At 48.4% G+C, this 13,191-nt stretch overlaps 1 protein-coding gene across 1 annotated transcript; it reads right to left on the bottom strand.

The window, feature by feature from the left end:
• Positions 1 to 7,826: 7,826 nt before the first annotated feature.
• Positions 7,827 to 12,102, bottom strand: FITM2 (fat storage inducing transmembrane protein 2). The gene is made up of 2 exons (XM_007938406.2): positions 11,930 to 12,102; positions 7,827 to 8,442 (listed from the first exon to the last, which is right to left on the bottom strand). Exons 1-2 carry the CDS (start codon positions 12,100 to 12,102, stop codon positions 7,827 to 7,829), a joined length of 789 nt encoding a protein of 262 aa, XP_007936597.1.
• Between the last annotated feature and the right edge of the window lie 1,089 nt (positions 12,103 to 13,191).

The following is a 13,191-nucleotide window of genomic DNA, read 5'->3' as shown; positions in this document are numbered from 1 at the left end:
GAGGGGAGTGGAGGTGGGGATGATCCCCAACAGTGGCTCAGCTTGAGTGGGCGGGGCCTGAAGAACTTTGCTCCACAAGGTAAGCGGTTAATCGGTTAATCGGGCTCCCCCACCCACACACCTCCTAGCTACTCAGGCACCTCAGACACACAAACACCCTGGGCGCCACCCCTGGCAGGGAAGACAGGGGGCATGGCAAGTCCCAGTGATGAGCTGCAGCTCCCTCTTGGGTAAGGAGCTGCCTGGGGCCCTGGCCTTGAACAGCGGGGGAGCTTCTGCAGAGCTTCTGCAGTTACAAGGTGTCCTTTCCCATCAGTTCTCCTGGAAAACAGCGCGCTCTCTCTAGTTAACCTTGGCACCAGACCGCGGAGTCCAGAGACTCCACCCCCACGCCACATGACCGGACATTAAGCCACCTACATTCACTGACTGTAGGCTTTAACTACCTCTACACCAATCAAACTGTAACTACTAGAATGTATGGGGTTTTTCCTTGCTGTATTAGTAAGCTGTAATGAGGAGGGCACAATGGACACTGACTATATGCTTGAGGAACATTTACAAACACTTCCCATGTGCTAGAGCCTGTTGTGTGGCTCATTCAACCCTCTTTAATTACCCTGGAAACTGAAGAGGCTGCCCACAGTCACAGGGCCAGTATGGTGAGCCCTCCCTCCTTGGCTTTTCTAATGCTTCACTTAGATCACCTGTGCCTGAGCTGGGAGGGGGCAGGGCAGGTTGGGGAGCCACTGTACTTGTGACCCTTGGCACACTGTCTTGAAACTGCGTTGGCCTGTAGCCAGCTAGACTACAAACCTGAAGGTAAGCCCATGTCTCTGAATCAGCGCCGCACCCCGCGGCTAGTACAGCACCTGGTGCACACTCCAGCTGTCATCAAGTCAACTCTGCCTCACGGTGACCCCATGTGTGTCACAGTGAAATTGTGCTCCACCAGGTTTTCAATGGCTGACTTCTTGGAAGCGGATAGCCAGGCCTTTCTTCTGTGGTACCTCTGGGTAGACTTGAACCTCCAACGTTTCATTTTGTGGCTGAGCACACTGACTGTTTGCACCAGCCAGGGGCCCTGGTGTGCGCTCAGTGCTCCTCAGTATTGACTAGTGGATGTTGAACGGGATGAGGCACTGCTGTTATCCCCATCTCAGAGAGACAGAGGACACAGCTGTAGGTTATCGTCAGCTTGCATTCAGGTCTGTCTCCAGATTCTGTGCTAGATACGTTGTCGCTGTTCAGCACCGTCGAGTTGGCTCCGACTCACAGCAACCCTCTGCACAACAGAACGGAACACTGCCCGGTCCTGCACCAGCCCGAGGACAATCCCTGCCATACCCGAGCCCATCGCTGCAGCCACTGGGTCAGTCCATCTCATTGAGGGCCTTCCCCTTTTTCGTTGACTCTCCACTTTACCCAGCATGATATCCCTCCCCAGGCAATCATCCCTTCTGACAACAGGACCACAGCAGGTGAGATGAAGTCTGGCCATTCTTGCTTCCAAGGAGCTTTCTGGCTGCACTTCCGCCAGGACAGATTTGTTGCTAGATATTACATCCTTTTTTCTCCGTAGTGACTGCATTGTATTCTGTAATACTGTTACCATCACTTATGTAACTAATTGGGAGCTCTGGTAGTGTAGTGCCTAAGGCACTTGACTGCTAACCAGAAGGCTGGCGGTTCAAACCCACCAGCCACTCCTCAGAAGGAAGATGGGACAATCTACTTCCATAGTGATACTGCCTCAGAAACCCAAGGAGGGGTCGCTATGAGTTGGGTCCCACTCGAAGGCACATAACAACAACAACATGTAACTAATTGGCATTTGAGTTCTTGACAGTTTTTCACTGTTATAAACAAGTGCACTAAAATCTTTATGCCTTTGCTCACTTCCAAAAGCCTTTCCACAGGCTCAGACCCTAGACTGCAATTGCTGGGTCTGGACTCTCTAATGCTACATCACTGTGTGGACAGGCAGTCCCAACTTCCCTCCCACCAAGGTGTGAAGAGTACCTGTTTTCTGGGCTGTGTATGTTTAACTTTAAAACTCCCCAGAGACTGGACTGGGGGCTTCTGGAACAATTTCTGAAGGTGTTCAAATTACACAGAGCTTCTCTTAACAGAAACTAACTTCTTGATAGCTATCAAACAGTTTTGACGGTAAAGTTTTTTTTTTTTTTGGAATCTTGTTCAGTTTCCTATGTCCAGGAGGTTGATATGAACCCCCACAACAGATGTGACCTCAACCTGTGTCGACGCAGAGGAAAAAGGGAGGGATAAAGGGTACCCAGAAACCATTCCCCCCTCACTCACTCACTCCCCAGGATACCAGATGCCACCTCAGTGCTCGGTGGAAGTCTCTTCTCAAGCTGTTTCCTACAATAAAGTCACAAACAGCTTTTCATCAGACAGAACAGAGGAAAAAGGCAAAAGAAATGAAAAGAGATGGTGTGATTATCCAGCCCACCCTCATCATTTTTCAGGTGAGGAAACTGAGACCCGGAGAGGCTGAGTGACTTGAGTCACACACCAGGTCCAAGCCAGGTGTTTTAACTCCTAGTGGACAGCACTTCCCATTGGAGGAGGACTCATCCAGGACTGCACTGACATCCTTCTTTAGGACTGCCTATCTTCAATCACAGTTGCTTTAGAAATGATCAAAAATCAAACTTACTGCCATCGAGTCATTTCCCACTCATAGCGACCCGCATTGGGTTTTCGAGGCTGTAAATCTTTATGGAAGCAGACCATCCTGTCTTCCTTCCACAGAGGAGCTGGTGGGTTTGAACCACTGACCTTCCAGTTAGCAGTCAAGTGCCTTATCCACTACACCACCAGGGCTCCTTTTAGAAAATGACAGGGAGGTCATATTTCTTGAAAAGGGGTAAACCAAAACAAACCAAAATCACTGCCATCAAGTCAATCTCGACTCATAGCGACCCTCTCCTTGGGTTTCCGAGGCAGTATCTCTACAGAAGTAGATTGCTTAGTCTTCCTTCCGAGGAGTGGCTGGTGGGTTTGAACTGCCAGCCTTCTAGTTAGCAAATGCCTTAGGCACCATGCCGTGAAAATCATGGTAACTTCTATAAGCCTTGTGTTCCAGGGAGCCCTTCCCCATCAGTGGTCAGCCCCATCATGCTCTTGCCTTCTTTCTACCGACCAAGAATAACGAGGAGAGGCTTAGAATTTCCACACCAACAAAGCATTTAAAGGGAAGAGAAAGAGAGAGTAGCTCATGAGCAGAGACGAAGAGGGACCAGGCAACGCTAGCCTTTGTCTCACTGAGCACAAAGGTGCTGGGGTTTTTAAGGGTTTTGAAACAGGTGGGGATTTTCTGAGAGGGGGTGGAAGTTTCCTAGAAAGGGGTGGCACATATGCACTCTTCCTCAGGGCACCAGTTCGATTCCCAGCTGGTGTCCTTGCCTCAATACCACCACCCCAGGAAGGTCATACAGTGGTCATCTTCCAGTGATGTCTGCAAGTGTGGGGTACTGAGGAGGTCAGGTTGCCACAAACACCTGGAAAATATCTTGCAAGATGGGGAGTGTGGAACGGGATAGGTTGCTTGCTTCCTTCCGTACCCTGTGTCAGGATGTGGGTTAGTCTTCAGCTACAGCAGAAATGCTTGCAGCTTGTGTTTCTTAGTTAACCCTTCAGGTCCTGCCACCTTCTGCCTGTCTCATTTGCACATGCTGTATTCATCCCCTTAACACTTCAAGACGCAAAAGGATTGTTCTCTTCTGTGAAACGTTCCCTGCTCTGTGTTCCTAGGCCCTGACCTTGCCCCAGCATTCATAACACTTATGGTGATTACTGCAGGTCCCTGAAGCATCCACTCTGTAAGACCGAGGATTTTTCTGATGTAGAGATGTATCAACTTCATCTTTGCAACTTCAGCATACACTGTAGACTGCGAAAGGATAGGCTTTGACACAAATTCCAGGAAGAGAGGGTGTTCATCATGCTAGCCCAGCTCCTGGGTCATAGCATGAGTCTAGAAGGGCTTGTTGCTGTTGAAGGGATCTAAACAGGGAAGTTCTACAGTGTGAGGAGATTCTAACCCTGGAGCCACGGAGCTTGACAGACACTACTTGGGAGTGCCAAGCAGTTCAGGCTGACAAATGAGTAGGCACTGGAATGTGTGCAAAGGAGCTCTGGTGGCATAGTGGGTAAGACATTTGGCTGTCAACCAGAAGGTCAGCGGTTCAAACCCACCAGCTGCTCCACAGGAGGAAGATGAGACAATCTACTTCTGTAAAGATTTACAGCCTTGGAGATCCGATGAAGGGAGGTCTTATTGGCTGGGAAGTAGTGAGAGGCCCTCACATGTGTACAGGGCCCCAGGGCTACAAAGTACTTTTCACAGATGACCTTGCTCAAGTGAATTTTGTAACTGTTCTTCAGTGTTCCTTCTGTAAGGCCTATCTCTTCTCCTTTTGCCAAGAGGCTTGCTTCCAAGTCTTGCCGATCCAGACCTCAGCACTGTAACACACGAATATGACAGAAAGAGGAGGAGTAAGTCAAGCTAAGAAAGAAAGAATGTCGGTGTTCTGCTTAAATGAATGAAGAAAAACTTAGTTTACAGGATCTAGGGAGAAAAACAGGAGTAACTACAGTGATGAAACACCCTACATATGACCAGTGGTTTGAGAATTAAGGAGCTCTGGTGGCATAGCAGTGGGGAAGGCATTTGGCTGTCAACCAGAAGGTTAGTGGTTCACCAGCTGCTCTGTGGGAGGAAGATGAGGAAATCCACTTCCATAAAGAGTTACAGCCTTGGAAACCCAACGGGGGTCACCATGAGTCAGGATTGACTCGATGGCAGGGTTTTGGTTTGAGAGTTAGCCTACTTTCACAAAGTGGGCTGATGTTAACTGGACTTCCTGGAGGGTATGAGAAAGGAACACACAAAACACTGGAATGTGAGCTTTCATTATCTCTCGTTTACTTCAATTTGCTTGTTTACACACACAATCTCTGTGTGTATAACAGTGGCAAAAGTCATTCTCTAAATACAATCTGGTACCCAGACTATGACAGATGCATGCGGAAAATGAGGGGTCGGTGAGCGAACCTCAACATGAGAGGCAAAACAAGGTGGCAAGCTGTGCCATCACATACACCCCCGAAAGCCTCTTGTTCAGCACCTGGGGACAACAGACCCTTTGCAAAGTACGAGACTATCTCAACAGAGACCTAGACCCCGGCGGCACTCAAAAGAACAATGTTAGTTGCTCCTGCCTTTTCTGGAAGAACCTAAAAGTTCTAAAGGCTTAGACAAGCAAGGGAGGGTAGGGTGGGGAATCAGTGCCTGGGAAGCACATAGGGCAGGAGCTCTGGTGGCACAGTGCCTAAGGCGTTTGACTGCTAACCGCCAGCCTGGCGGTTCAAACCCACCAGCTGCTCCATGGACGGAAGATGGGGCAATCTACTTCTGCCTTGGACTTACTGCCTTGGAAACCCAATGGGAGTCACTAGGAGTTGGAATCAACTCAATGGCAGCAATGAGGTTGGATGTTTTTGTTAAGTACATAGGGTTGTTTACTCACACCACTTCCTTGAATCCGAACATCTTCATCTCCACTTTACTGATGAGGAAAACAAGGCTTGGTGAGATTAAATAACTTGTCCATGGTCATACAACTCTTAGTGGTGGTGCCAGGGCTCGGGTTTGCCTAAGCCCAAACTCTTTCACCTAAACCATGCTGTCTGACATAGGGATAGAGCATGCTCCCAAGAAAAAAGCAAGGACACTAAGAATGAACAAGTAGTGGCAGACTGATCAATACAGAAGGCCCAGATCCCGTGGCTGTGGGAACCGACACTTTGCAGAATCCTTTAATCCTCTGCACCTCGTGAGAATGCTTGGGGACGAAAGTGTCACACACAAGCTTCCAGATCACTCTATGCCTATTGTCTTCTGGTGCTGAACAGGACACTTAGGAGAGACTGCACTTCCTTTAATAAGCACCCACCACCCCGGGTTTATGGACACAAACTCCAGAGGGCCAAAATTTCTCTCACCGGGGCTCACCATGTCTTGCCGAAGCTTCTAAAGCACCATGGTGATGCCTCCAATGTCTTGCTGCCACTTTTAGGGACAACACATCATGTCTCACAATTTATGCGACAAAAGTTAACCTGCAGCTCAACAGCATGCGAAGCACATATTTTAAATACATCTTCATATAAAATAAAATGTACGGTGGAGACTTTCTAGGCCTCAAGCTCCTGACAGACTAAACTTGGGTTAAGCCAGTCAAGTGTAGTGCTTATCAGTTAATACTATTATCAGGCTCCAGGGGAGAGTATAAAGGCAGCTCCGAGGGTGATTTTCCAAAACTTAAGGCGGCTGGGTTTGAGAGACTTAAGGACAGCCTGGGTGAGGGGAGAAGGGGAATCTCATCACACTGTGTGGCTGTGTCTTTGTGGGATGGAGATGGCAGGCTTTCTAACCCTTCCTGGCACTCACAGAGCCAAGGCCACAGAATAACAAGGCTGGAAACTGAGAAGTGCTGCGAAGAGGGGGTGGGGAGAGGAAGGTCAGTTTCATGGCTAGTTGAAGAGGTCGTTTGGTGTTACTGGTGGTGCAAGTAAGAGGAGAGTGGGGCCAAACTCATGCCACCATTTAATAAGGACGTTTCTGCAATCAGGCTGGCTTTTTGCTATCTGATGCGATGGGAGACGCTTTATTTTACTTCTGAATTATCATAATCTTATTCAAAAGTGAAAATGCCTTAGGCCACAGCAGAGCAGTCAACATGCTCACAACTCTGCGGCATGGTTGTCTGTACCACTGGTGTGTGATTGGCAGCGTTTCAGTGCAAAGGTGCATTTTGCAAAATAACTCTGCCTCAGCTTCAACTCCATCGGGTTATTATTCAGTCACTTGCTTGCCTGCTGTATTCTTAACAGAAGAAACAGCCCTGTGAGGTGGAACCGAATACCATACACCAAGGTTTTGGTTTATAAAAAGTAAATTAGTGTTCTACAAAAACCCTCAAAACAATCTACACATAGGCCAAAGTGCAACACTGGCGTTTTGAGTTTTCAGTTTTGTTGACAAAGAACTACCACATTGTTATAAAAACCTATAAAGCACTTACTCAAAAGAGAAGAAAACATGGCTATCTTTTTGCTTCCAAAACCAACAGAAATGGATAGAAATCACTGACAGAAAATCATGGTCATGATGTAAAAATCATATGATCCCAGTGCAGAGGCACTCCAGTCCAACAGGCCTGTTTTGGTAGCTAACCACAAGCCAGTTGCAGTAGTTAACATTCCAGATAAACAGATACAGCAACCAGAGAGTACGTTTCAGGCAGTTGGTTGTTTTATAAAGAACCCTGTCTGAAATAAATGCTTGTGCAAAAGGGACTAGAGAGAAGTATTTTTAAACAACAGCATTAATAGCTGTTAAAACCCAAAGACCACCAGAATCAGGGAAATGGCTACCACTAAGAGTCCTGAGGCCCCAGGCCTCCTCTCAGCCAAATGGCACAAGCTTTCCTGATTCTGTCTTTTCACTGAGCCTTGGCTCTGCCCTCTAGAGACAAAAGGGAAGTTCCAAGGCCAAGGGCAAGTCTTGCCAGGGACGTAAAGGACTTGGCTGGGACAGTGGTGCTTGTGACACAGAGCAATGTCACCAAGATAAACCTAGGGACCAAACCTGCTCCCCAGACTCCACCACCACACACCAACACTGCCTGGTAAACTTCCTCTCTGCAGAAGATTGGTAATTTAGCCAGCTACCTAAGACAAATAAATGAAAAATATATTAGTCGTTGTCCCGCTGCCACCCTTTTCGTTACCTTTTATTTCTTGTAACTGTCTTGTTTCAAATTCAAACTAGAGCTCTGGGGAGGAAGTCCTGGGGAAAAGGGTTTCTGATACCAAAACCCGTATGTCCCATACCAGCCCAGCAGACCGAACAGGGTGCCAAACACTTTCTGGGACAAGTTGTGAAAATAAACGGCCGTGCACAGGAACATCAACACCCAGATGAAGGTCAGGGTGCCCAGGCCGATGACCAGGGAAGTGATGGTGGTGTGGAGGTGGTGGCTGCGGTCCGTTTTCACCTCATGCAGTACGGCCATCTCCTCCACAATCATGAGGGCACAGTAGGTCAGCAGGAAGGAGTGGCCTGAGATGTCAAAGCCGTGCCAAAAGCCGCCTTCCCCGTGGCACTGCTGCTTGCTCCGGTGCTCCTGCCTGAGCCCGTCCAGGGCCGGCGAGTGGTAGCAGCGGCCCGTGTAGTGCTCAATGCTGGAGAAGAGGGTGGTACACACGTACCAGACGGCCGTACCCACCAGCAGCGTGCTCAGCCTCCGCAGGACCAGCCCAGTCTTGCCTGTCAGGTGGTAGGTGGTGAGGGCAATGAAAGGCAGGAGGAGGCAGAAGGTCCAGGCCCAGGCCACTTTGACGAAATACCTGACGGAGAAGCAAAGTGGAAGTGAGAGTGGGGACGTGGTGGGGAGGAAGCAACATTGTGAGTTAGATCTTTACTTCAGAGTCCAAAAGAGGGAAAAGGAGAAAACCGGAGACCAGCTACGGATCATGACAGCTGTCGCATTCTAAGCTCTTAGTACATGCTTTGCCTACTTGCTACTTTACTTCTATTCAGTTCAAACCCACTAGCTTCTCTGCAGGAAGAAGATGAGGCAATCTACTTCCGTAAAGATTTATAGCCTAGGAAACCCATAGGGGTCGCTATCAGTTGGCATCGGCTTGATGGCAGTCAACTTTAGTTATATTAGTCACCTAAGTAATTCTCTGAGGTAGGGGTTATTATTACACTCATTTTACAGATGAAAAGGAGCTCTGGTGGTGCGGTGGTTAAGCACTCAGCTGCTAACTGAAAGGCAGTCTGCCTCTATAAAGATGACAGCTTCGGAAACCCTATGGGCTGTTTGACTCTGTCCTATAAGGTCACGGTGAGTTGGAACTGACTCAGTGGCAGCGTACTTTACAAATAAGAAGCTGAGGCACAGAGAAGTGTCACGTCCAAGGTAGACGTGGCAAGAGGTGGAGCTGGGATTCCAATCTGGGGTCTGTGATCTTAAGCACTATGCTATTTGATCAGGAAACTAGTAATAATTGAGCACCTGCCAGGAGCATTCACGTGTGTTCGCAGTCCCACAGAATACTCTTTGCTCCCTTGGAGCAAAGCATTGATAAGGAATCCAAGGCTCAAAACAATTCTGTCACTTGTCCAGGATGACAGTCACACAACCAGCAAGTGCAGATTAAGCCAAGGGCTGGCCAGCCCCAAGCCCGTGCTTTGCCTACCACACCATGGCTCTTCCCAAAAAGGCAGACCTGGCCTCTGGCACCATCCAATTCCATTCCAAAGGAATTGGTACACAAAGCGCTCGCCTGCAGGCTCAAAGACCCAGGTTCAAATCTTGACTCAGATCTAACTTGTCACAACACCTCTCTAAGCCTCCCTTTCCTCAGCTGTTAACAGAGCTAAGGGAACCAAGTGGTCTTCTTTTTCCTTTAAATTTTATTTTGTTGTACTTGAGAATCTACACACGTACCATTTAGTGACTCCAATTACAATCTTCCACTCACAACCATTCTCACTCGCCTTTTCTGAGTCACTCTTCCCTAATTACTACAAATTCAAGGCCCTCTGAGGCACCTATCTCATCTTTCCAGTTGCTTTTGTCAATGTGATCCCATATAGTTCTTAAAAGAGCATGACACTCAAAGCAGACCTTTTTTTTCTTCCCTAGTTAACCTATATTACTGGTTAGTTTTAAGAAGACTTCACGGATATTTTTGGTTTAAGCCTTAATATTATCTCAAGGCAATAGTTTTAGAGGTTCATCCACCATCCATGGCTCCACAAAGTCTAGCATCCATGAGAATTTGAATATCTGTTCTTTATTTTCCCCCTTTTGGTTAGGATTTTTCTATGGAATCTTTTTGATCAAAATGTTAGTAATAGTAGCTGGGCACCATCTAGGTTGTCTGGTCTCCTAGCAAAAGATGCTGTTGTTCATGGAGGCGATTAGCCACACATTCCACAGCCTCCTCCTATTCCTAACTCTCCTTCTTCCTCTGTTGTGAGGAACATCCAGGTGAATGTTGTTATTTGACATCAAGTCGGACCTGACTCATAGAGACCCCTCCATGGGTTTCCGAGGCAGTATCACTATGGAAGTAGATTGCCTAACCTTCCTTCCGAGGAGTGGCTGGTGGGTTTGAATTGCCAGCCTTCTGGTTAGCAGTCAATTATTGTGCCTTAGATGGTTGCCTGCAAGCTTTTAAGACCCCAGGCACTGTGCAAAAAACTGGAGGCAGAACAGAGGCACTACACATACTATTAGGCCAATGAACTGGGCTGTCCCATGAAACCATGACCCTCAAACTCCAAACCAAGGAACAAAATCCCCTGAGGTGTTTGATTGCACATAAGCAGCTTCAGCAGCTACTCTTTTTGTTGTTGTTGTTGTGAATATATCCATCACACAAAGCACTAAATGATTCTTTAGGTCCCTTCCAGGGCAAGGAATCAGTTCATTAATTAGCAGAGACTTGAAAAAATGCCAGAATCCATGGCTACTACCTCCAAACAAGAGGGACTTTTTTTTTGCCAGGCTGCTAGGTCCCCAGCCCACCCAGGCAGGGTAAGGCAGCAGAGGCCTTGTTGGGCTCCCACGTGCTCATGAAAAGTGGCTGACTTGGGGACCAGATGTGGTAAACACACAAGCAAGAGACTTGGAGACACTACTGTTCTCATAATCTATTCTTAGCCAAGCCGTGCAGGGTGGGTGAGGAAGGACACTGGGCCAAGGGCAGAGTGACTCTTTCCTGGGATCCAAAGGTTCCTCAGTTACCACTCAAGGGCCTGTCACTTAAAATCTTCACTAAGGTTGACATATAGGGATCTTGCCAGAATCCAAATCTGTCTGACATTTGAAAGCTGCCTGGGAGAGAAACCAGGCTTTTAAGGAGATAACCAGCGGTGGGCAGACTTTCAAGAGATGCTGCAGACACTCTAATTCTGAAAAAAACATCCAAAGTCAAGGGATAATTTTTGTCTTTCAGAGTATCCGTTTGTTATTGCAACAGTGTTTTTGTGCAATAAACTTAAAATTCCAGGCGTTCAGAGAGTGAGAGTGAGAGTGAGAGAGAGAGAGAGAGAGAGAGAGACAGAGACAGAGACAGAGAGACAGAGAGAGAGAGAGACTTGATGGGTGGAGCTCAGATGTTTCAAAAAGCCCAGCTGGGGTTGCTTGGTTGGGCCACTGCCATGCACTTTGGGTGACTGAGAAGATCCAAGGAAATTCAAGGCTAAGGTCATAGACTGGAGGATTCCAGGCTCCTCGGCTGAGTATCTCTGAGTAGGGATCCTTTCACAGACAGGGTGAGGGGAGGAGGGGGGTCTTTCACAGGCGGGGATGGGAATCTGTCACGGTGGGGGAGGATCGATGTAGAGTGGAGATGCGGCCTCAGACAAAAGCAGACAGCGGGTAGGGTAGCATCTCCCACACAGGGCAAGGACCAGCTCCAAGGGGGGCCGGGAGAAGGAGCAGACACAGACGCTGCTTCTATGTCCACCCGTCCCACCTGCCCCTGACACACACCCTACACGCACATGCGGACGTCCGAGCAATCGTGCCCAGTCAAGCTCAGGCTACTTTGTCTGGGTGTGCAGACATGGATTCCTAGTAACGCTAGCTATTATGCAGGGCTCCTAGTCGTGACACGCGTGCGAGATGCTGCTGTCACGACCTGGGAGAAGGGCTCCCCCCCCGCCAAACGGCCTGTCCATCTGGGAAGCTAACCCTTGGCTCCTGTGCACGAGTCGTCCCGTCAGCAGGACTTCCGCAAGACATTGCGCCCGCCTATCGCGACGGCGGGGCTCGCGACGGCGGGGACGGGAGAGGAGGACCCGGGGCTGACTCACACGTTGAGGACGTTGCGCTTGTTGCTGAGGTAGCTCTCGGGCAGCGGAGAGAGCTCCTTGAGGAGGGAGCCCCCTATCATGAACGTCACCAGCGTCCAGGGCAAGTAGCGCCGCACGGCAGCCCGCACCAGCGTACCCCTGAGGAACCACGCGCAGCGCTCCAGATGATCCATGTCCGACCTCGTCGGCCACCGTCCGCCTTCCCGGGCCCTCTCGGCCACCGTCCTGTCTTTCGCCCGGGCTGGTGTCCCCGCCTCTCTTCGAGCGCAGGCGTGCGGCTCGCGGGCCCCCACCGTTTGGCGCAGCTTCCCCGCTCCGGAGCCCGCGCGCGCCCTCTTCTGCTCATTGGCGGGCACTGCAGCGCGCTCATCTTTGAGCTCCCTGCTTTTTTCCTCCCCTTTCTCTGAGCCCTTGCCAGCAGGCGACTACCCTCTGTATATGGCTGGTTTGAATCTCACCCTCTGCCGCCTGCTTTGCTCTGGGAGCAAGCGCTGGTGTGAATGTTTGCTGGAGAGTGGGAAAAAAAAAAAAAAAAAAGCCTCCGCATTGTAGGCGCAGTGGTTACAGCATCAGTTAATCTCCCCTTTACCTTGGCAAAGACATTTCCTCTATTCTAGCCTTAGTTTTCTTACTTGTAAAATGGGGGAGACAAGATAAGATTTTGCCAAGAGTTACTTTCATGAATAGTGGTTCGCTGTGGTGATTCAGGTACAGGGACATGAGGTTAGGTTTCATTAGAAAATCAATTCATTAAATATTACATTAATGTTCTCTTTTAAAGCAGCTATTTGTGTGGGATGAAAATGCTGGACCGTGCAGTTTAATGGAGACCTGATGAGGGTGTTGGTGACTGAGTCTCTCAGTTTGTCACAGTTAAACCTCCTCACCCTTAGTCATGTCAAGTGTTTCCCAACCTTGAGTCATGCCTTTGCCACCTTAACTGCTTTTGCTACATCCATATACCCCTAATACTACTATTTACTTAATATTTTTCTTTAAAACAACACACATTTAAAACTTAAAAACTATTAGTTTCCCAAGAAAAAAAATCCTTGAAATCATAGATTCTGTGTGCCAGTTACATGTGTTCTATTGCAAATGAAAAATTTCTATTAAAATATTATGTCTGAACTTCCTAAAATAACCTCGTGTCTGTATACCAGGAATCGTTACCACACTTTGGGAAACACTGGGCTGGTTTATGCCTGTAATGGACTGATTATAGACATATGTATTATAAATATATATTAAAATATATCATA

Source organism: Orycteropus afer, unplaced genomic scaffold, assembly GCF_000298275.1.
Source record: "Orycteropus afer afer isolate SDZICR_OR568_19922 unplaced genomic scaffold, OryAfe1.0 scaffold00049, whole genome shotgun sequence".
Taxonomy (NCBI): Eukaryota; Metazoa; Chordata; class Mammalia; order Tubulidentata; family Orycteropodidae; genus Orycteropus; species Orycteropus afer.
Note: the sequence above shows the minus strand (reverse complement) of the source record. Positions and strands in the feature narration are given on the sequence as shown.